The sequence below is a fragment of the Somniosus microcephalus genome, chromosome 34, assembly GCF_052327205.1.
Source record: "Somniosus microcephalus isolate GS21.2 chromosome 34, FLI_Smic_1.0, whole genome shotgun sequence".
Lineage (NCBI taxonomy): Eukaryota > Metazoa > Chordata > Chondrichthyes > Squaliformes > Somniosidae > Somniosus > Somniosus microcephalus.
The window spans coordinates 11,418,908-11,442,610 of record NC_141020.1 but is presented as its reverse complement, the minus strand read 5'-3'; the positions used below and the strand labels follow the sequence as shown (position 1 = coordinate 11,442,610).

General features: G+C 50.4%; 1 protein-coding gene across 1 annotated transcript; it reads left to right on the top strand.

Annotated features, from left to right (window-relative positions):
- Window positions 1-400: 400 nt before the first annotated feature.
- Window positions 401-16,160, top strand: rhoub (ras homolog family member Ub). Its single transcript, XM_085973382.1, has 3 exons — window positions 401-1,990; window positions 12,109-12,167; window positions 12,776-16,160. Exons 1-3 carry the CDS (start codon window positions 1,771-1,773, stop codon window positions 13,232-13,234), a joined length of 738 nt encoding a protein of 245 aa, XP_085829508.1. The 5' UTR covers window positions 401-1,770; the 3' UTR covers window positions 13,235-16,160.
- Window positions 16,161-23,703: the final 7,543 nt, after the last annotated feature.

Genomic DNA, 23,703 nt, shown 5'->3' with positions numbered 1-23,703 from the left:
ATGTGTGAGAGGACAGGTTAATGTGTGAGAGGACAGGTTAATGTGTGAGAGGACAGGTTAACGTGTGAGAGAGGACAGGTTAACGTGTGAGAGTACAGGTTAATGTGGGAGAGGACAGGTTAATGTGTGAGAGGACAGGTTAATGTGTGAGAAGACAGGTTAACGTGTGAGAGAGGACAGGTTAATGTGTGAGAGGACAGGTTAATGTGTGAGAGGACAGGTTAATGTGTGAGAGGACAGGTTAATGTGTGAGAGGACAGGTTAACGTGTGAGAGAGGACAGGTTAACGTGTGAGAGTACAGGTTAATGTGTGAGAGGACAGGTTAATGTGTGAGAGGACAGGTTAATGTGTGAGAGGACAGGTTAATGTGTGAGAGGACAGGTTAATGTGTGAGAGGACAGGTTAAGGTGTGAGAGGACAGGTTAACGTGTGAGAGGACAGGTTAACGTGTGAGAGGACAGGTTGATGTGTGAGAGGACAGGTTAATGTGTGAGAGGACAGGTTAATGTGTGAGAGGACAGGTTAATGTGTGAGAGGACAGGTTAATGTGTGAGAAGACAGGTTAATGTGTGAGAGGACAGGTTAATGTGTGAGAGGACAGGTTGATGTGTGAGAGGACAGGTTAATGTGTGAGAGGACAGGTTAATGTGTGAGAAGACAGGTTAATGTGTGAGAGGACAGGTTAATGTGTGAGAGGACAGGTTAATGTGTGAGAGGACAGGTTAATGTGTGAGAAGACAGGTTAATGTGTGAGAGGACAGGTTAATGTGTGAGAGGACAGGTTAATGTGTGAGAGGACAGGTTAATGTGTGAGAGGACAGGTTGATGTGTGAGAGGACAGGTTGATGTGTGAGAGGACAGGTTAATGTGTGAGAGGACAGGTTAATGTGTGAGAGGACAGGTTAATGTGTGAGCGGACAGGTTAATGTGTGAGAGGACAGGTTAATGTGAGAGAGGACAGGTTAATGTGTGAGAGGACAGGTTAATGTGAGAGAGGACAGGTTAATGTGTGAGAGGAGAGGTTAATGTGTGAGAGGACAGGTTAATGTGTGAGAGGACAGGTTAATGTGTGAGAGGACAGGTTAATGTGAGAGAGGACAGGTTAATGTGTGAGAGGACAGGTTAATGTGGGAGAGGACAGGTTAATTTTGATTGTGTAGAAAAAACGCAGTGAAGATACACAATGATAGCATTGGGTGGATTATGTCAAAGTTTACCGGTTCCCCTTGGGGAGGGGGGTGTCTGTCTATTTTTAAAGGCCACCCCCCCCCCACCCCCTCATTCAGAAAAGTTTGAAAACCACCCCCCTTTAAATCAGGATTTAAAGGTGCTGTGTCCCTTTAAGAGTCGGGAGTTGCGTGGGGGGAGGAGCGGATCCTGGCGAGGTCCGGGGCAGCAGCCTCGGGAGGTGGAGACACGCGGCTGAGAGGCTTGGATTTATAAAAGGGTCGGAGCAGAGAGTGAGCAACGCGATCGAGAGCGTTTGAACTTTCGGGGAAAGGAGGGTGGGGAGAGAGAGAGAGGATCAGGATCAGGATCAGGATCGGGTTTCAGGAGGCGACTCAGCTGCCAGCCCCTGATCCCCTTTCACCGCGTCAGTTTCACTGAAACTGACAAGACGCGAAAAAGTTCTGCCAAAACTTTTTCAAAACTTTTTCTCAGCTTGTGAATTGCGCCCGCAGTTTTGAGCTGAAGATTTTATTCTAAGATATTTTTTTCCTGATTTTATATATATATATATATATACATATTTATCGTTGAAGTGAGCTATGCCTCCTCAGGATTTGTTGGATTACCGAACCGGGTTCGCTCCCCCGGTCCCACCGCACAAACCCAAAAGGAACGGCAGGAGCGGGTGTCCGCAGGAGCGCTTTATCAAATGTGTCTTACTGGGAGACGGGGCAGTGGGCAAAACTAGCCTGGTCGTCAGCTATACCACCAATGGTTACCCGACCAAGTATGTACCCACCGCCTTCGATGACTTTTCTGGTAAGTATTTTAAAATATATATATCTATTATTAAACGATAATTTGCGAGTTTGAGATATTTTTAAAATGACAGATGTATATTTAATATTGGAAGAATTTTATATGTATATATATCCTAAAATATCTCAAAGGAGCCTCATGTATATATTTAAAATATTGAAAGATTTTTTTATATAGATATAACCTAAAATATCTCAAAGGGGCCTCATGTATGTATTTAATATTGAAAGAATTTTTTATATATATCACCTAAAATATCTCATATTTCATGTATGATATTAGTTACTGTAATGTAAAGATACAAATATTCATGAAGATCCCAATAACATAATTATATGGCCAGTTATTTTTTTTTTAAACTATGGGAGTTTTAACATAATCCTAAAGAAATGGTTTGGGGGGGCCTCGGTTTAACGTCTGATCCCAAAGACGGCACCTCCGACAGCACCGCGCTCCCTCGGCACTGCAGTAGGGTGTCAGCCGTGGATTGTGTGCCCCTTGCAGTGGGGCTCGAAGCCACAACCTCCTGACTGCAGGCGTGAGTGCTCCCCACTGAGCCAAGCTCAGTACTTTTATTGCAACAGGCTGGAATTAATGTATTTGGGTAATTTCGCCACTTAAAGTAGGTGAAGGGGTAAAATAAGAAAGAACTTGCTTTTATATAGTAACTCTTGTAACCTCAGGGGGTCCCCACAGCCAGTTAAGTACTTTAAAAAAAAAAAAAATTCGCAGTCACTGATGTAATGCAGAAAATGTGCCTATGTTGGTCAGTTTGTATATTCTTTTGTCTCCTTCATTTCTGTTTGTAAACATGTAAAAAGTTTGAACTTAAAATTTCAACAGAAACTTTGCAAAGTCCTGTGGGGCGTGTGAGGTAAACTCCCATCAGACACTCCCAGGGCAGGTACAGCACGGGTTAGATACAGAGTAAAGCTCCCACTACACTGTCCCCATCAAACACTCCCAGGGCAGGTACAGCACGGGTTAGATACAGAGTAAAGCTCCCTCTACACTGTCCCATCAGACACTCCCAGGGCAGGTACAGCACCGGTTAGATACAGAGTAAAGCTCCCTCTACACTGTCCCGTCAAACACTCCCAGGGCAGGTACAGCACCGGTTAGATACAGAGTAAAGCTCCCTCTACACTGTCCCATCAGACACTCCCAGGGCAGGTACAGCATGGGGTAGATACAGTGAAAAGCTCCCTCTACACTGTCCCATCAGACACTCCCAGGGCAGGTACAGCACCGGTTAGATACAGAGTAAAGCTCCCTCTACACTGTCCCATCAGACACTCCCAGGGCAGGTACAGCACCGGTTAGATACAGAGTAAAGCTCCCTCTACACTGTCCCATCAAACACTCCCAGGGCAGGTACAGCACGGGTTAGATACAGAGTAAAGCTCCCTCTACACTGTCCCATCAAACACTCCCAGGGCAGGTACAGCACGGGTTAGATACAGAGTAAAGCTCCCTCTACACTGTCCCATCAGACACTCCCAGGGCAGGTACAGCACCGGTTAGATACAGAGTAAAGCTCCCTCTACACTGTCCCGTCAAACACTCCCAGGGCAGGTACAGCACCGGTTAGATACAGAGTAAAGCTCCCTCTACACTGTCCCATCAGACACTCCCAGGGCAGGTACAGCATGGGGTAGATACAGTGTAAAGCTCCCTCTACACTGTCCCATCAGACACTCCCAGGGCAGGTACAGCACCGGTTAGATACAGAGTAAAGCTCCCTCTACACTGTCCCATCAGACACTCCCAGGGCAGGTACAGCACCGGTTAGATACAGAGTAAAGCTCCCTCTACACTGTCCCATCAAACACTCCCAGGGCAGGTACAGCACGGGTTAGATACAGAGTAAAGCTCCCTCTACACTGTCCCATCAAACACTCCCAGGGCAGGTACAGCCCAGGTTAGATACAGAGTAAAGCTCCCTCTACACTGTCCCATCAGACACTCCCAGGGCAGGTACAGCATGGGTTAGATACAGTGTAAAGCTCCCTCTACACTGTCCCATCAAACACTCCCAGGGCAGGTACAGCACGGGTTAGATACAGAGTAAAGCTCCCTCTACACTGTCCCATCAAACACTCCCAGGGCAGGTACAGCCCGGGTTAGATACAGAGTAAAGCTCCCTCTACACTGTCCCATCAGACACTCCCAGGGCAGGTACAGCATGGGTTAGATACAGTGTAAAGCTCCCTCTACACTGTCCCATCAAACACTCCCAGGGCAGGTACAGCACGGGTTAGATACAGAGTAAAGCTCCCTTTACACTGTCCCATTAAACACTCCCAGGGCAGGTACAGCATGGGTTAGATACAGTGTAAAGCTCCCTCTACACTGTCCCATCAAACACTCCCAGGGCAGGTACAGCACGGGTTAGATACAGAGTAAAGCTCCCTCTACACTGTCCCATCAAACACTCCCAGGGCAGGTACAGCACGGGTTAGATACAGAGTAAAGCTCCCTCTGCACTATCCCATCAAACACTCCCAGGGCAGGTACAGCACGGGGTTAGATACAGAGTAAAGCTCCCTCTGCACTATCCCATCAAACACTCCCAGGGCAGGTACAGCACGGGTTAGATACAGAGTAAAGCTTTTATTATATTCCTTATCCATTTTCCTTATCCCTAAATTTAGAGCACCTATATATCGTTCAGCGAAACCCCACTTCATGACCGTTCGGGTCAGATCCCTGCAGACGGGGCACCTATTATTTGCTGTTAGTTTCCGTGCATTACCTGCCAAACACACCATCCTAACCCTTCAATTCTGTCTCTCCGACTGGGAGAAAGCCCTGGGGGTGTGGGGACTTGATCACAGTGAACGACAGCGACCCGTGTGGCCTTGAAATGGCAGCTGATAAGATTTTAATTACATAGCTACCGATGAACTTATTACTTCTGAAGAACTCATTGGGCAGGGCAGCGCCCAGGTGAGAGGGAGAGAAGAGGGGATAAATTAGGAAGTCGTGTTTAGGTGATATTATCTTGCGTTTTAAAAGCCTGTAGCTTGCAGGATGAAGGGAAGACAGAGGAAGGTGAGGAGTTTTGCAACTTTGAGAAGAAAATAGAGACATAGAGTAAGAACATAAGAAAATAAGAGTAGGACATTCGGCCCTTCGAGCCCGTTCCGCCATTCAGTAAGATCATGGCTGATCTTCGACCTCAAACTCCACCTTCCTGCACTATCTCCATCACCCTTGATTCCCCTAGAGTCCAAAAATCTATCGATCTCAGTCTTGTCTTGAATATACAAAAGGAAGTTATGGAATTGTGTCCAAATCTTTAGGATGGATGTCAAGGTCTCGGAAAGGGTGCGGAGGAGATTTACCTGAATGGTGCCAGGGATGAGGGACTTCAGTCATGTGGAGAGACTGGAGAAGCTTGGGCTTGTTCTCCTTAGAGCAGAGAAGGTTAAGGACGCGAGGATCCTCACAGTTGAATAGCCTGCCGACATTTACGGCCACGGCCCGCGCACAAAAGAAAAATAGTCTTGCATTTATATAGCGCCAGGATGTCCCAAAGCACTTTACAGCCAACGAAGTACTTTTTGAAGTGTTGTAATGTGGGAAACGCAGCAGCCAATTTGCGCACAGCAAGCTCCCAGAAACCACGACATGACAATGACCAGATCGTCTGTTTTTAGTGATGTTGGTTGAGGGATAAATATTGGCCCCAGGACACCGGGGGAGAACTCCCCCCTGCTCTTCACAGAATCACAGAAATCACAGAAACCTCACAGTGCAGATAGAGGCCATTTCGGCCCATCGAGCCTGCACCGACACATATCCCACCCGATCCCCGTAACCCCTACACCAACACATATCCCACCCTATCCCCGTAACCCCACGTATTTAATCCCCCTAACACTAATGGTCAATTTTATCATAGCCAATCAACCTAACCCGCACATCTTTGGACTGTGGGAGGAAACCGGAGCACCCGGAGGAAACCCACGCAAACACGGGGAGAATGTGCAAACTCCACACAGACAGTCACCCGAGGCCGGATTCGAACCCGGGTCCCTGGCGCTGTGAGGCAACAGTGCTAACCACTATGCCACCATAGTTCCATGATATCCTTTACATCCACCTGAGAGGGCAGACGGGGCCTCGGTTTAACGTCTCATCCGAAAGACGGCACATCCGACAGTGCAGCACTCCCTCAGCACTGCACTGGGAGCGTCAGGCTAGGTTTTTGTGCTCAAGTCTCTGGAGTGGGCGCTTGGCTGATGGGCCAGTGGAGAATGATCCACCCCAGACTGGAGTCAGCAGCTACAACAGTGGAAAAAGCAATGCATTTACATAAAGAACAGGTTTTCCTTTGTATAACCCGGAGGTCCCGGGGGGGGCAGCTCATGGAGTCTGGTCGAAGTTTCACTTTCCTGTGTGACCTTGTATGTGTGTGTGTGGGGGGGAGTTTGGTCAACATCTGTTGTTTGTGCAGCTTGACTATCCTGCCTCCTCTCACGGGTTTAGCGATGGGAAATGGAGGCTGTAAATGGCAATATCTTTTGAATCCCTTTTTAAAAACTAATTTGAAATTTTAGAAAAATATGTGAACTCTAAATGAGTATGGTCGCTGGGCTTATTTCCTGCCAATGTTGTATGGGGGACTGCAGACAGCACTTTAATGCCTGAAGATGCACTTGTAACAACAGTGTCCACTCGATTGGTCTTCATGGATGTATAGCTGTATACCATGGAGTCTCGAGGGGCCTTGTATATAAAATATAAACCAGTGTTGTACAGTGACAGACCTGTGCCCACCAGTACTGTACCCCAGTGTTATACAGTGGCAGACCTGTCCGCACCAGTACTGTACCCCAGTGTTATACAGTGACAGACCTGTCCGCACCAGTACTGTACCCCAGTGTTATACAGTGACAAACCTGTACCCACCAGTACTGTACCCCAGTGTTATACAGTGACAGACCTGTCCCCACCAGTACTGTACCCCAGTGTTATAGTGACAGACCTGTACCCACCAGTATTGTACCCCAGTGTTATACAGTGGCAGACCTGTCCGCACCAGTACTGTACCCCAGTGTTATACAGTGACAGACCTGTCCGCACCAGTACTGTACCCCAGTGTTATACAGTGACAAACCTGTACCCACCAGTACTGTACCCCAGTGTTATACAGTGACAGACCTGTACCCACCAGCACTGTACCCCAGTGTTAGTGACAGACCTGTACCTACCAGTACTGTACCCCAGTGTTATACAGTGACAGACCTGTACCCACCAGTACTGTACCCCAGTGTTATACAGTGACAGACCTGTACCCACCAGTACTGTACCCCAGTGTTATACAGTGACAGACCTGTACCCACCAGCACTGTACCCCAGTGTTGTACAGTGACAGACCTGTACCCACCAGTACTGTACCCCAGTGTCATACAGTGACAGACCTGTACCCACCAGTACTGTACCCCAGTGTTATACAGTGACAGACCTGTACCCACCAGTCCTGTACCCCAAGGTTATACAGTGACAGACCTGTACCCACCAGCACTGTACCCCAGTGTTGTACAGTGACAGACCTGTACCCACCAGTCCTGTACCCCAGGATTATACAGTGACAGACCTGTACCCACCAGTACGGTACCCAGTGTTATACAGTGACAGACCTGTACCCACCAGCACTGTACCCCAGTGTTGTACAGTGACAGACCTGTACCCACCAGTCCTGTACCCCAGGATTATACAGTGACAGACCTGAACACACCAGTACTGTACCCAGTGTTATACAATGATGGTGCAGGGTTATTTAGTCTAAGTCTGATTTTAACCCCAGCCCCTTATTTCAACCTTAGTACTGAAACCCCTGACCGATTGAGTGCGAGGTCTTGTTTAACGAGAGCTATTAACTGCGCATGTTGTGGTGTCATGCTGGAGGATGGGAAGCCAGCTCATACTGGGCACAGCGGGGAGGGGGAGTTGAGGAGGGGGATAGATTGCTACTGAATCTGCTGCCAATGTAATACAGATGTGTTACTGAACCGATGCCCACAGACGGGCCAGTTGGCTTCCATTTCCCTTGGGGAGCAGAGTGATCTCCATTTGTCGCCAGCAATCTGAATTGGGTTTCTGAAATGAGGGCATCCCTCCAGCTTGCTGCCGTCCCAGTGTTGGAATCAAAAGTGAAGCAATAATCAGTACAATGCTGTCTGGATTATGAGTGTTAAACGCTCCTGTTTTTTCCATGGTTTTTGTTGCCTCCGTATGAGTGATGCATTTGAGACACATTACACGAGTACAGCATCCCGCGAACATAATGTACGACAGGAAACTTTCTGATATCCGGCACTGACGGGACTGAGCTGGTGCCGTTAGATCAAAACTGCCGTATAAACCAGCGGCAATGTTAAAACATACAGAGCTTTTCAGCTCCGTGTGAATCAACAAACCCTGTTGCTTAGCAACAGCTTCAAAACAGTCGGCTGCAGCTGCAACTGTCTCTAGCTGAAGCTGTTGTTTAGCTACAGACCTTGCAGAGCCTGACTGGGGGAAAAAAAAGCAACGAGAAGTAAAAAAAACTTATAGAAAACGGCTCCTGAATTTTGCCGGTAGATAGAGCTTTCCGGACTTTTAACCGCCGGTTAAACGAAAGTTTCCTGTACTTGGAAAATGTAAACTAGCGACATCTAATGGTAGAATGCCAGTACTGTGTGTAGTTTTTTCTATGACAACAACAACTTGCATTTATGCCGCGCCTTTAACGTAGTAAAATGTCCCAGGGCGCTTCACAGGAGCGATTATCAAACAAAATTTGACACCGAGCCACATAAGGAGACATTAGGACAGGTGACTGAAAGCTCGGTCAAAGAGGTAGGTTTTAAGGAGCGTCTTAAAGGAGGAGAGAGAGGTAGCGAGGCGGAGAGGTTTAGGCAGGGAATTCCAGAGCTTGGGGCCCAGGCAGCTGAAGGCACGGCCGCCAATGGTGGAGCGATGAAAATCAGGGATGCTCAAGAGGCCAGATTTGGTGGAGTGCAGAGCTCTCGGAGAGATGTGGGGCTGGAGGAGGTTACAGAGATAGGGAGGGAGGGGGCGAGGCCATGGAGGGATTTGGACAGGAGGATGAGATTTTTAAATATGAGAATTTAATATTATTGTAATTGATTGGTTGGTTTGAGTCTTTTGTGAGTGCAGTGTCGCCCGCTCATTAGATCACTGGATCTGGGCTCTCGAAGGATAATCTAGTCAGGGGAACGGATAGCTGAGATTGGAGAGCAGCAAGGTGCCATGTTTGCTCCTGATCAGTGAACACTTGGGTGAGTTACTGGAGGCTGGAGCCCAGGAGGTGGGAAGAAAACTGGTGCTAAAAAGCAAACTGGCTCACTGGCTGCCTGTGCCCTGTCTGTGGATTATTGTGCCTTGTTTTGCTGTAAGGGTTAGTGGTATCCAAATCTGGCCTCTTGCGCATCCCCGATTTTAATCGCTCCACCATTGGCGGCCGTGCCGTCAGCTGCCTGGACCCTAAGCGCTGGAATTCCCTCCCTAAACCTCTCCTCCTTTTAAGACCCTCTTGTCACCTGTCCTAATATCTCCTCGTGTGGCTCGGTGTCAAATTTTGCTGAGCACCGACTGAGCAGGCAATTCAACTGGGGAGGGCGTCACATCACCGCCAAGTTCCAGCGAGCATTGCCCGTCAGAAGCGAAGACTCTGGCTGAGGTCTTAAAAGGAGGAGAGGTTTAGGGAGGGAATTCCAGAGCCTAGGGTCCAGGCAGCTGACGGCACGGCTGCCAATGGTGGAGCGATTAAAATCGGGGATGCGCAAGAGGCCAGATTTGGATACCACTAACCCTTACAGCAAAACAAGGCACAATAATCCATGGACAGGACACAGGCAGCCAGTGAGCCATAACCACGGTGGTATAGTGGTTAGCACTGTTGCCTCACAGCGCCAGGGACCCGGGTTCAAATCCGGCCTCGGGTGACTGTCTGTGTGGAGTTTGCACATTCTCCCCGTGTTTGCGTGGGTTTCCTCCCGGGTGCTCCGGTTTCCTCCCACAGTCCAAGGATGTGCGGGTTAGGATGATTGGCCATGACAAATATTGGCCCTTAGTGTTAGGGGGGGATTAAATACGTGGGGTTACGGGGATAGGGCTTGTGTGGGATGGCTGTCGGTGTAGGGACCGGGTGCTAGGGTTTTGATGATCAGCCATGATCTCGTTGAATGGCGGAGCAGGCTCGAAGGGCCGAATGGCCTACTCCTGCTCCTATCTTCTATGTTTCTATGAGTCATTCCCCCCCCCCCCCCCCCCCCGCTAGTCTAAGATTATCGGTCATCAACTAACTCAACAGGAACCCAAGGTCAAGCTCGGAACTTCCCTGCCTTAGTACTTCAAAAGGTGTATTTGTTCTCCTGGGTCACTGATACTTTCCCATAAGTATTGAGAGGGGAGAGAGAGGAGGGCTGGAGAATGTCACCAGCTGAACTCAATCTACACAACAAAGATGACCTCCCTCCCCTCTATCCTGCTGCAAGGCTCGATCACAAGACCGGTGGACCTTGACTCCCTCTTTTTTTCACTGCTGCTGTACTCGGGGGGGCCTGTTCCCTTTGATCTCCCGCAAGGGCGTGTTTGCACACAGCGCCGACTGCAATCTCTTGCCAAAGACTGTCCCTGCGATACTGAGTCTAAAGTCTATGATTGCATCTGATTTTCCAGAATAGGTTTTAAAATAAGCCACATCGGTTCTTATTGTGTGTGTATGTTTCCACACCCGCCCGCACTTCTCCGTTCCTTTGAAGATTTCCTCACCCCCCACCCCCCCACCCCCACCTCTACAAAGCTCAAGGCACTGACTCCACCCTTGGTGTTTGCTTTCACTCGGTGCCAAGTGGCCATTTTCATTATTTTTGTGTCAAGTTGGTGATTGCATCTGAATTTCCAGAATAGGTTTTAAAATAAGCCACACCGGTTCTTATTGGCTCCTGACGGGGGGTCCTCACCAGTCCGACGTCCTCACTCAAAGCCCTCCCAGGTTCAGGTAGGGGTCGCGAGGTTTCCGCTTTCCCCCCCCCCCCCCCCCAAAAGGATTGTCCTGAAGTCTCCAGGAAAGAAAAGAACTTGCATTTCTATAGCGCCTTACACCACCTCCGGACGTCCCAAAGCGCTTTACAGCCAATGAAGCACTTTTTGAAGTGTGGTCACTGTTGTAATGTGGGAAACGCGGCAGCCAATTTGTGCACAGCAAGCTCCCACAAACGGCAATGTGATAATGACTGGATCATCTGTTTTTTAGTGATGCTGATTGAGGGATAAATATTGGGCCCAGGACACCTCCCCCCCCCCCCCCCCCCTTCTTCGAAATAGTGGCCCTGGGATCTTTAACATCCACCTGAGGGGGCAGGCGGGGCCTCGGTTTAACGTCTCATCCGAAAGACGGCACCTCCGACAGTGCAGCACTCCCTCAGGTTGTCGGCCTGGATTATGGCAGCACGGTGGCATAGTGGTTAGCACTGTTGCCTCACAGCGCCAGGGACCCGGGTTCAAATCCGGCCTCGGGTGACTGTCTGTGTGGAGTTTGCACATTCTCCCCGTGTTTGCGTGGGTTTCCTCCGGGTGCTCCGGTTTCCTCCCACAATCCAAAGATGTGCGGGGTAGGTTGATTGGCCATGATAAAAAATTGGCCCTTAGTGTTAGGGGGGGGATTAAATACGTGGGGTTACGGGGATAGGGCTTGGGTGGGATGGCTGTCGGTGTAGGGACCGGGTGCTAGGGTTTGGATGATCAGCCATGATCTCGTTGAATGGCGGAGCAGGCTCGAAGGGCCTACTCCTGCTCCTAGTTTCTATGGGCTCAAGTCTCTGGAGTGGGGATTTGAACCCACAACCTTTTGCCTCGGAGGCGAGGGTGCTGCCACTCAAGCCACGGCTGACGGGTCGCACAGGAATCGTGTTGGGTTGACTGGATTTCCCCCCCCCCACCTTCCTGGAGGCTATAAGAAGCCCTGTGACTACCCTTGTCAGGTGTTCCAATTCTGAAATCCATGCCATCAGCACGGAGCGAATCTGATCCAAGGGGGCAGGAGTGCTTGGCTCCCGTGAGAATTAATCTAAACAGAGCTGTTCTTTCTTTTTGCCTTGTAGCGGTCGTCCAGGTGGATGGGACCCCGATCAGACTGCAGCTGTGTGACACCGCCGGCCAAGTAAGTAACTTGCTATACTGAACTCTCGCAAATTTACCTTGTGTCGTCAGGACATTCCATAGCACTTTATAACCAATGGATTGCTCTTGATGTGCAGTCATGTATCAATGTCGGCAAGCGCAGCAGACAACTTATCTGCAGCAAGCTCCCACAAGCAGCAATTTGGATAGAAGATCGGATAATCTGTTTTTAGTGATGTTGGTTGAGGGATAAATATTGGCCCCAGGACACCGGGGAGAGCTCCCCCCTGCTCTTCTTTGAAATAGTGGCTTTGGGATCTTTTACGTCCACCCGAGAGAGCAGACGGGGCCTCGGTTTAACATCTCATCTGAAAGACGGCACCTCCGGCAGTGCAGCACTCCCTCAGCACTGCACTGGGAGTGTCAGCCTGGATTTTTGTGCTCAAGTCTCTGGAGTGGGACCTGAATCCACAACCTTCTGACTCCGAGGCAAGGGTGCAGTCCACTGAGCCACTGGCCGACAGTACAGATTTGTGATTGAATCTGGGACCTACAGATCCATGTTGGTTTTAGTATTACCACCGGGCAGGGTATTTACTTGCTTAATTACCTTAAACCTTCTCTCTAATTCCTCCTTCTCCTTACCAGGATGAATTTGACAAACTCCGACATTTCTGCTACCACAAGACTGACGTCTTCCTGCTCTGCTTCAGCGTGGTCAGCCCGTCCTCCTTCCAGAACGTGACGGAGAAGTGGATGCCGGAGATCCGCAACCACTGCCCCGCCGCCCCGGTGGTCCTGGTGGGCACCCAGTGCGACCTCCGAGAGGACGTGAAGGTCCTGATCGAGCTGGCCAAGTGCAAGGAGAAGCCGGTGCCCCCGGGGGCCGCCCGGGCCCTGGCGGAGAAGGTTGACGCGGTGGCCTATGTGGAGTGCTCCTCGCTGACCCAGAAGAACCTAAAGGACGTCTTTGACATGGCCATCTTGTGCGGCCTGCGCTACTCCGACAGCCGGGCCAGCAGCGAGCGCAAAATGAAAATGTTGACTGCCAACAAAATGAGGACCCTGTCGAAATCCTGGTGGAAAAAGTACGTCTGCATTGTATGAGAACGGGGTGGGGGGTGGAAATCACTGGACTTTCATGGACTTGTTGGAGTTCAGGAACAGGAGACACCCAGTTGGGAGATGAGGGATGGCTCCGGCTCCATCCTAGTAGTGATTTGATGATGCGGGAGTTAATTTTTTTGACGAACGGTTAGACTCTCTGTCGCCGCGCTTTGAAAGGAAGATTCGGTGAGGGGGTGGGGGAGCCTTTAATTGGCCTCAGTGTCGCTGGGCTAGGGAGGGGGGGTGGGCTGACTGGTGGTAAGGGGGGGGGATATCAGCCAGGGTTCCCGCTCCTGACCACTGTCTAGACACCCCTCAAGAAACTAGGCCTGGCGTGTGGACTATGAGATCGGGGGCGGGGGGCAGGGGAGTTCGGCTGTGATGCCTTCCACAGTTGAATTGCCTGTCGCACTCAGATAAAGATTGGGCAGTAGGGTGAGGTATTGGAGGGAAGCACCCATTCCCCCTCCCCTCTCCCCACCCCCCCCCCCACCCCCACTTAATCAATGCCTTCAAGAAAAAATTTGGGTAGCAGGGAAGAGAGGAGAGGATGATTTCGACCAAACTTCTCTGAAATCTTTTATAATTCCCCCGCCCCCACCCACTCCATTCTTACTGAACGTTATTTTATTGAAAGAGAAAAGGACTTTGCATTTCAATAGCGCCTTTCAGGACCTCGAGACGTCCCAAAGCGCTTTTTACAACCAATGAAATACTTTTTTTGAAGTGCAGTCACTGTTGTAATGTAGGAAAACGTGGCAGCCAAATATGCGCACAGCAAGCTCCCACAAACAGCGATGAGATAAATGACCAGATCATCTAGTTTTTTAATGATGTCGGGTGGAGGGATAAATATTGGTCCGGGGACACCGGGGGGGGGGAGAACTCCCCCCTGCTCTTCTTCGAAATAGTGGCCGTGGGATCTTTTACGTCCACCTGAGTTAACGACTGTTGGAAGTGCTGGGAGCAGCGAGAAAGCTACTCCTCAGTGAAGCCATTGGGAGTATTACTTTTTTATATATATATTTTTTTGAAAACCGTCAGACAATCTGATTTCAATTGTCGGTGCCTCAATTGTTCTTAAATTACTCCTTGAATGTAGCAGCACAGACTCCTATTGTTTCTAGCAGACACAGACGGTCATTAACATACTGGCAACAAGGGGCTTTCAACTCTCTCTTGATGCTAATAGACATCTGATGCACCGTTTCCCCGGCAACAGCCACTTATGCCTGCTCAGTATGGCCGCTCCGCGTGTGTTTGTGTGTGTGTGACTGGTTTTGCCATCGTTTACATTCGCCTCGGACTTTGTCTGAATGGCTTGAGAACAATACACTTTTTATATATTTTTCTCTGAATCAGCCTAGAGAAGGGGGGGGGCGCGGTGGTGTGGAGGGCGTCGTCTTGAGACCCTCACAAAGAATAGAAGCCTCTCGCGGAATTGAGAACGTCCACAGTCAAATTGGGCTCCAAACACTCTGTCTTTTTATATAAAGGCTTTTCTGGCCTCGGATGGAGGAGGGGGGGGGAAAAAAAAAACCCATTGTAATCGTTAAGACAGGAGGCCCGAGTCTTGAGATTAGGCCTTGGTGAAAATGTAAATTCTGTGGCTTGTACAACTCTTCCCTCCCTCGCCCCTCCCCCCCGCAGCAAGCTAATAACCTCGTTGTAATGAAGCAGGAACAACAAACCACCTCGGATAACTTGACATTTAATGACTGGAACACACAAGTGAGGAGAAACCAGTAGTACCGTAACCAAGGGCAACCGTGACTGCAAGCCAACAAATAATTGGAAGAGGCCTACAGAGCAGCCTAAATTAAAATGTTTGAGAACAAGGGCCCTTCAGGGTACTATCTGCGGCTGCTAGATACCACGCCGGCCCAGTTCACTTGATTTTATTAATTTCCCACGATTATTCCACAGTTTGTTGTTGTCGCTGCTGCTGCTGACCTTTTTGCCTTTAAAAAAAAATATTATGGCGCCACTTCCAGTCAAAGCAGCCAAGTTGCTGACAAATCGCCCCCCCCCCCCCAACCCATTTCTACCACGCTCAGCCCCCGTCGCCATGCCATTCTGAAGTGGGAGCATCGGACCGTCGACCGGCCTGCATGCGGGGCAGACCCTGCCCGCCCGCTTGCTTTAGGAGATTAGGTGGCACTTGGCCGCTAACGCCGCCAGCTTGGCATCTGTCTCTCCCCCCAACCCCCCCACCCCCCGTGGCGCTTTCGCCACCCGCCCGGCTTCGGTCAGTGGGGTGTTAACATTGGCCCGTTAGCGGTGGCGCAGTCTGGGCACTGAAGCATTGCCCACAGGGGCGGCCGGGAAGGGGGGGTGAGGTGATCGTGGGCACAGCTGGTGTGAAGACAACTATGGGCAGGAGTTTTTGATGGTGAAGCGAGGGCGGGGGGTGGGTGCAGGAAGGGGGAATAAATATCAGACTTAGTTCTAACAACCTGGGAAATCAATAATGGTTTAAATTCTCCCAGTGCAAAAAGGTGAAAGTTAGGGGAGAAAATAAAGGGGTAAAAATTTGTTTCTGGTCTCATTCGACCGGGAATGTGTGAAATATTATATAAGACACTTCTTTTTTGCAGAAGCTTATATTGTTGCTAAATATATATATATATGTATATGTATATGTGTGTGTGTGTCGGTAAAATAAGTAAACACTACAGTAAAGATTCAGCGGTGTGGAAGTGGCATCGAACATGCAGACGACTGTCTTGGGTCAGTCCAACGCAGGGCTGCTTCGATGGAATGAAATAACTCTGTCTGTGCGCTGGGACTCTAATCGTTCGGGAGACTCTCTGTTGTTCCGCGGGGAGGGGGCACTGCTTCATAAGCAGTTGGTCTCGGCGGTTGCAGTGTGATTGAGACAAAATTTAAAAAATAAACATGATTTCTGTATTTTGGAAGGATAAAAGACATTGTTTCGCCTGTCCCGTCTGTGTTCATGTCACAAATGCGCCTGCCCGCTCACCAGAGTGCCACATTCATCCCCAGCGTGCTCATTCATCGGGCTGTGGGGTAACCCGGGCACATGGGTTTCGATGGGTACTGTCAGCCACTCCTAGATTAACATCGGAGCTGTGCGTGTCTCTGTCTCTCGCTCTGTCTGTCTGTGTCTCTCTCTCGCTCTCTCTCTGTTTCTCTAACTCATTCTCGCTCTGTGTGTCTGTCTCTTGCTCTGTCTCTCTCTCTGTTTCTCTAACTCGTTCTGCGTCATTCTCGCTCCGTGTCTGTCTTTCTCTTGCTCTGTTTCTCTAACTCGTGCTATCTCTCTCGCTTTGTCACTCTCGTTATGCCTGTGTCTGTCTCTCGCTCTGTCTCTCTCTCTTATTGTTTCTCTAACTCGTTCTGTCCCTCTCTCGATCTCTGTGTCTCTGTCCCTCTCTGTCCCTCTTTCTCTATCCTCTTCTGTTTCTGTCTCTCTCCCTCCCTTTTTCTCTATCTTTGTCTCTGAGTGTCTGTTTCTCTGTCCTCTTTATCTCTGTTTGAGTCTCTGTCTCACTTCCACCTCTGTGTACTTTTTTTTTTCTCATTCTCTTTCTTTCTCTCTGTGTCTGTTTTCCAGTCCTCCCTTTGTCTCTCTGTCTCTTAGTCTATCTGTCTTTCTTTCATTTACAAATTACAAATGCCTCCGCATTATCATAAAGTTTAGTTTATAGAATTTAAATGAATTCAAATGGATGGAACCGAGACAGTGAGAATCTTACTGATCACCCACTCCAAGCGCCAACATTTCCTCCTTGTTAGCATTTCTCAAAAAACATCCACATTTTCCACTGGCCTTGGAGGTGGTCCTCATCAACTAACCGGAGTGTCAGAACCAACGAATAAAATTGGGAATAACAACAGAAAACGCTGGAAAAACTCAGCAGGCCCGGCAACATCCGTGGAGAGAGAAATAGAGTCAACGTTTCAGGTCGAAACCCTTCGTCAGAACTGAGAAAAAAGCAGGAAATGAAACAGATTAAAAGGTGAGTTTGGGGGGCTGGGAAATGGGGGAGGGGATGAAAGAACAAAAGGGAAGGTCTGTGAGAGGTGAAGAGATATTAAGAGATATTCAAGGCGAGACGAGATGGTAATAGGACAGGTAAAGAGACAAAGGATGGCTCGAGATGAAGTGTGAAATGCGCTGGCAGAGTGAGAGACAGTTGCCATGTGGGACAGAGGGAGAAAAGGCACAAACTTTGCTGAGCTGCACTGGACTTGAGGCAGAATTTTTCATTTTTAAAAAATGAGCTGATGGTTTCGGAGCATTGCGGTTAAAGGTATGTTTATTTAATGCTCCCCACGCCCCCCCAAAAAATGTAATTTTCCTGGAGGGGAAATTCCTAGGACTGACATTTGCTGCGTTCATTGTGAGGGCTGCAGTTGCCTTTTCAAGAAAAAGGGGAAGTTCCTTGATGTGAATGTATTTAACTGGCTTTATCTCCGTAGTCCCGTCACTGCACTTATCGAATTGCCAAGGTTTGCAAATAAAGGGGACTAGTAGTGGTGATAAGTTTTATCTTTTATTTAATAAAAGTGATTTAGGATTCTTCCGCAAGTGCTACTGCGGTAGATAAAGAAAGAACTTGCATTTGCATAGCGCCTTTCACGACCTCAGGACGTCCCAAAGCGCTTTACAACCAATTAACTACTTTGTGAAGTGTACTCACGGTTGTAATGTAGGAAACGCAGCAGCCAATTTGCGCACAGCAAGCTCCCACAAGCCGCAATGAGATAAATGACGAGGTAACCTGTGGGTGGAGGGATAAATATTGACCTGGAGCGGGACTTAAACCCACGACCTTCTGATTCAGAGCTGAGAGTGCTACCAACTGAGTCGCAACTGACACAAAGAGCCGGCACAGGCACGATGGGCCAAATGGCCTCCTCCTGTGCTGCAAGGTTCTATGAAGTGTAAGGCTGTGTGGGCAGGAGGGTGGTTGTCCCTTCTCCTGTTCATATTCGCATTTACTGCTCGAGGCTCTGTCTTTGACTAGGGTTGGGAAGAAACTCGGCTCGTGGTCCAGCCCCTGAATGGGTGAGAACAGGTTCAGCTCTGACACTCTCCGTGGTCCAATACAACAACAACAACAACTTGCATTTATATCGCGCCCTTTAATGTAGTAAAACCTCCCAAGGCGTTTCACAGGAGCGTTATCAAACAAAACCGAGCCACATAAGGAGATATTAGGACAGGTGACCAAAAGCTTGGTCAAAGAGATAGGTTTTAAGGAGCGTCATAAAGGAGAGAGAGAGAGAGGCGGAGAGGTTTAGGGAGGGAATGCCAGAGCTTAGGGCCCCAGGCAGCTGAAGGCACGGCCGCCAATGGTGGAGCGATGGAAATCGGGGATGCTCAAGAGGCCAGACTGGGAGGAGCGCAGAGATCTTGGAGGGCTGGAGGAATCCACAAACACACGTGCACATACCGTGCCCACACAGCACAAACACACACACACACTCACAAAGGGATCATTGAATTGCACAGCACAGAAGGAGGCCATTCGGCCCATCATCCCTGTGCTGGCTCTTTGAAAGAGCTCTTCAATTCGGCCCACTCCCCTGCTCTTCTCCCATAGCCCTGAAAATGTTTCTGCCGTTCTAATAAAAAGAACCCCCTGTCTCTCCTCCCAACTGAATCCTCTCATCGATGGAGTCATAAGAACATAGAATCAGAAGTAGGAGTCGGCCACACGGCCCCTCGCGCCTGCTCCGCCACACGGACCCTCGAGCCTGCTCCGCCACACGGACCCTCGAGCCTGCTCCGCCACACGGACCCTCGAGCCTGCTCCGCCACACGGCCCCTCGAGCTTGCTCCGCCACACGGCCCCTCGAGCTTGCTCCGCCACACGGCCCCTCGAGCCTGCTCCACCACACAGCCCCTCGCGCCTGCTCTGCCACACGGACCCTCGAGCCTGCTCCGCCACACGGACCCTCGAGCCTGCTCCGCCACACGGACCCTCGAGCCTGCTCCGCCACACGGCCCCTCGAGCCTGCTCCGCCACACGGCCCCTCGAGCCTGCTCCGCCATTCAATAAGATCATGGCTGATCATCGACCTCAATTCCACTTTCCCGCCCGCTCCCCATATCCCTTGATTCCCCTAGAGTCCAAAAATCTATCGCTCTCAGCCTTGAATATACTCAAAGACTCAGCATCCACAGCCCTCTGGGGCAGAGAATTCCAAAGATTCACCACCCTCTGAGTGAAGAAATTCCTCCTCATCTCAGTCCTAAAATGGCCGACCCCTTATCCTGAGACTGTGACCCCTGGTTCTAGACTCACCAGCCAGGGGGTAACAATCTCTCGGGATCTACCCTGTCAATCCCCCCTCAGAATCTTGTATGTTTCAATGAGATCACCTCTCATTCTTCTAAACTCCAGCGAGTATCGGCCCAGTCTACTCAATCGTCAACTTAACCAAGCTCTTCGGTACCATTCCCATTACCGCAGCAAAGAAGCAGCTTTTGTGAGTGTTCTGATTTTGCTGTCCCATTCCCACAGCTTCGCTTCTTCCCGGCATCTGACGCGGAATGTGGGCCAGGTGGGAATTTAAATGAAGGGGCAACCAGGGCCGTTTTGGCCACTGATATTGCACCAGACTCCCGGAATCAGAAGAGCCCAGTGACAGTCCCTGGAACCTGGCTGTCAGTGTCCCGTTGGGCAATGCCGTTAACTGGCAGACAGACAGTGGGAAACTGTGTAATGTTTCTCCATAATTACCCCCCCAAAAAACACAGGGTAATGGAGCTGGCTGACACTTTGCCTTTTGTTCGCTGTGGGCACGGGCTTGTTTTTTGTGCAGTGAGAACTCAGTGTGTTCTGCCAAGCTCGAGCGTGTTTTGATTAGGTGAGAACAACCCTGAGCAGAGGCAGTCGGAGGGACAGGGAGAACTTAAAACTGCTGTGTGTTGTGTATGGGTGTGCGTGCATCTGCCTGTGTGTGTGTGCACGTGCATCTGCCTGTGTGCATCAGTACGCGTGGATCTGCCTGTGTGCATCAGTACGCGTGGATCTGTCTGTGTGCATCAGTACGCGTGGATCTGTTTGTGTGTGTGTGTGGATGCATGTTGTGTGTGCGTGGATGTGTGTTGTGTGTGGATGCGTGTTTTGTGTGTGTATGTGGATGCATGTGTGTGCGTGGATGCGTGTTTGTGTGTGGATGCATGTGTGTGCGTAGATGCGTGTGTGTGTGGATGCGAGTTTGCGCGTGGATCTGTCTGTGTGCGTCAGTGTGCGTGCGTCTGTGTGCGTGTTGTGTTTGCGTGGATGCATGTTGTGTGCGTCTGTGCGTGGATCTGTCTGTGTGCATGTGTGTGTGGATGCGTGTTGTGTGCGCGTGGATCTGTCTGTGCGTCAGTGTGCGTGCGTCTGTCTGTGTGCGTGTTGTGTTTGCGTGGATGCATGTTGTGTGCGTCAGTGTGCTTGGATCTGTGTGTGTGTGTTGTGTGCACGTGGATCTGTCTGTGTGCGTCAGTGCGCGTGCGTCTTTCTTCTTTCCCAAGTTTCTCTTCTCTCCCCGCTGCCCCGAAGGTGCTGACACTTACTGGGCCACGTTTCCATGGTGACTGATTTCCCTCAAGGGACCCTACCCAAATGGTCTTGGATCCGTCAGCCTTGGCATTGAGTGGTGGCAGGCCATTTGACCAGAGGGGCCAACTCGGGCCAAGGCCGCACCCTGGCCTTACACACGCATGCACATTCCGGTGGGGGGAGCGGGGATAGCGTCGGGATGCGGGGGGGGGGGTTGCTGCTGCGAGAGGCCTGTCGAAGCTAAGGCCCGTTGCAGCGACCCTGCTCGGGGTCAGGCCAGGGGATTGAACCTGGGATCTTGCTGGCTCGCAGGGCTCGGTACCACTGGCTCGCTGAGTCATCTGGGGAGCTTAACACGGCTTTGAGCAGTTCTTTTTCTTTGCTTACACAACTGGTTGCTCACAGCTGTGACCGGGGGGGGGGGGCCAATTCATGCACAGCTGCCAGTGCCAAGAGCGAGGCAGGATTTATTTTGTGCCTTTCGGAGCCACATTTTAACCATTCCCGGTTCGGGCCGACTTAGCCGATCTGAGTCGGCAGGAGGATTAGGGACGGTTGGGGGGAAAAAAATCCGCCAGGATACCCGCCTAGGGGTTGCCAACTCTGGGTGGGCGTATTCCTGGAGGTTCCATCACATGACCCCTTTGCCTCTATCCGCCGCCCCCTGTCAAATAGCCTCTAGCCCATTTCTAAAAAATTTTAAAACTCATAATCGAAAGCGTTCAAAGACCACATGGTTTTCTTTTAACCCAACTTTTGCTCGCCGCTGGTGTCCGTCCACGAGATGCACCTGTCGATGCCTGGAGACTCCAGGCCAATCCTGGAGGAGTTGGCAACCCTAGTTCCCGCTCCTTCTCGTTATCCAGGAGCCAGCGCTCGCGAGGACAGGAGCAGGTTGGGGGGGGGTAATTCCGCTCCCCCGGGTTGCATATCCTGCCAATAGGAATGGGCACGAGGACTCGTCGAACCCGCACCCCAACAAGGGTCAGCGATTCGGAAGAGAAGAAAAAAAAGACTTACATTTCTAGAGCGCCCTTCACCACCTCAGGGCGTCCCAAAGTGCTTTACAGCCAATGAAGTACTTTTTGAAGTGCAGTCACTGTTGTAATGTAGGAAACGCAGCAGCCAGTTTGCGCACAGCAAGATCCCACCAACAGCAATGTGATACTAATGGGTGGTTGTTGATTGAGGGATAAATATTGGCCAGGAATCCAGAGCGAACTCCCCTGCTCTTCTTTGAAATAGTGGCCACGGGATCTTTTACGTCCACCTCAGACAGCAGACGGGGCCTTGGTTTAACGTCTCATCCGAAAGACAGCACCTCCGACAGTGCGGCACCTCCTACAGTGCGGCACTGGGAGCGTCAGCCTGGATTTTTGCGCTCAATTCTCTGGAGTGGGACTTGAACCCACAACCTTGTGACCCAGAGGCAAGAGTGCCGCCCACTGAGCCACGGCCGACACAGACAGCAGTAATGTTTCATCGGGCTTATCAAAAGTGGGACCGGGGCCAAACGTCAAGATGTTCTCGGCGGGGGGTTGGGGGGGGGGAAAGTGGCTAAATGCACTGGAACCAACTCAAATCGGCACAGTGAGATGGGTCTCACTAAACGCTCCACTCGGTGTCGGGCATAGGCTCCGCTCACAGTTCAGTCAAAGGGAAACCAGGTGGGGAAACAGGGGGCCTCTACATCTGAGAGGATTTGCACATTGTCAGATCCTGTCGAATTCGCTCCAAGCCTTGCACAAATCGAATAACAAGTCCTTCAGTTCAGTCCCGCCCCATCCCGCCCTCGCTACCTGATCCGCTAATACTTCCCGACATATAAAAGGCCTTTATTTTTCTTTCACTTTAATCCACTCCCTCCCTTCCTGAAGGAGTTGACTCTCACTGGGGTACGGGCACCCTCCCCGACCTCACCCAAGCAACCATTCTTCCCTTGTGGGGCTAAATAATTAGGGTTGGCAGGCTATTTGCCCAAGAGGGGAATAGCGCAGTCAGGCCTGATCATGTCACACATAGGTGCCATGAAATGGAAAGGACTCAGGCTTGGTTGTGATGCCTTCCATGACTAAATAGCCCAGTGAAGAAAGAAAGACTTGCATTTCTACAGCACCTTTCACGCCCTCAGAACCTCCCAGAGCGCTTCACAGCCAATGAAGTACTTTCTGAAGTGGAGTCACTGTTGTAATGTAGGAAACGCGGCAGCCAATTTGTGCACAGCAAGCTCCCACAAACAGCAATGTGATACTAATGGGTGGTTGTTGATTGAGGGATAAATATTGGCCAGGAATCCAGAGCGAACTCCCCTGCTCTTCTTCAAAATAGTGGCCGCGGGATCTTTTACGCCCGCCTGAGAGAGCAGACGGGGCCTGGGTTTAACGTCTCATCCAAAAGACGGCACCTCCGACAGTGCAGCGCTCCCTCAGCACTGGCACTGGGAGCGTCAGCCTGGATTATGTGCTCAAGTCTTTGGAGTGGGACGAGAAGGCACGACCTTCTGACTGAGAGGCGCGAGGGCTAGCCGCTGAGCCACGGCTGACACCTGGTCAAGGTACTGCAGAACAGCCTCACCTGTGAAAGGTCAGGAGCAGAGCCGGAGCGGGAAAGTTGGCTGAGGTTAAGAAGAGGGTCTTGACAGCGAGACTCCCTCTTTAAGGGTTAACAGCCACGCTGCTCAAAGACTCATCAGCCAATCAGCTGCAGATAGTCTCCTCCTGGTACGAAGGCCATTTATTCTGCCAGAGCATTACATCATCAGACCTTCTTCAGTCAGCCAGAGTTCCAATGCATCAGGGGACAACTCAGCCCAACACTATCAGCTTACCGCGAGCACAACCTGTTAACCCTCTGCACTCCCCAGATTTATTTTCCGTGACCTTGCAGGAAAGCAGTGATTTCCCAGCTTGGATACGCTTGACCTATGGGAGTTGATTTGTAGAG

Excerpts from the sequence above, each read along its gene's own strand:
- rhoub (XM_085973382.1), top strand. The coding sequence starts at position 1,771 with ATGCCTCCTCAGGATTTGTTGGATTACCGAACCGGGTTCGCTCCCCCG. Across the intron at positions 1,991-12,108 it reads CGCCTTCGATGACTTTTCTG|CGGTCGTCCAGGTGGATGGG; the intron begins GTAAGTATTTTA and ends TTTGCCTTGTAG. Across the intron at positions 12,168-12,775 it reads TGTGTGACACCGCCGGCCAA|GATGAATTTGACAAACTCCG; the intron begins GTAAGTAACTTG and ends TCTCCTTACCAG.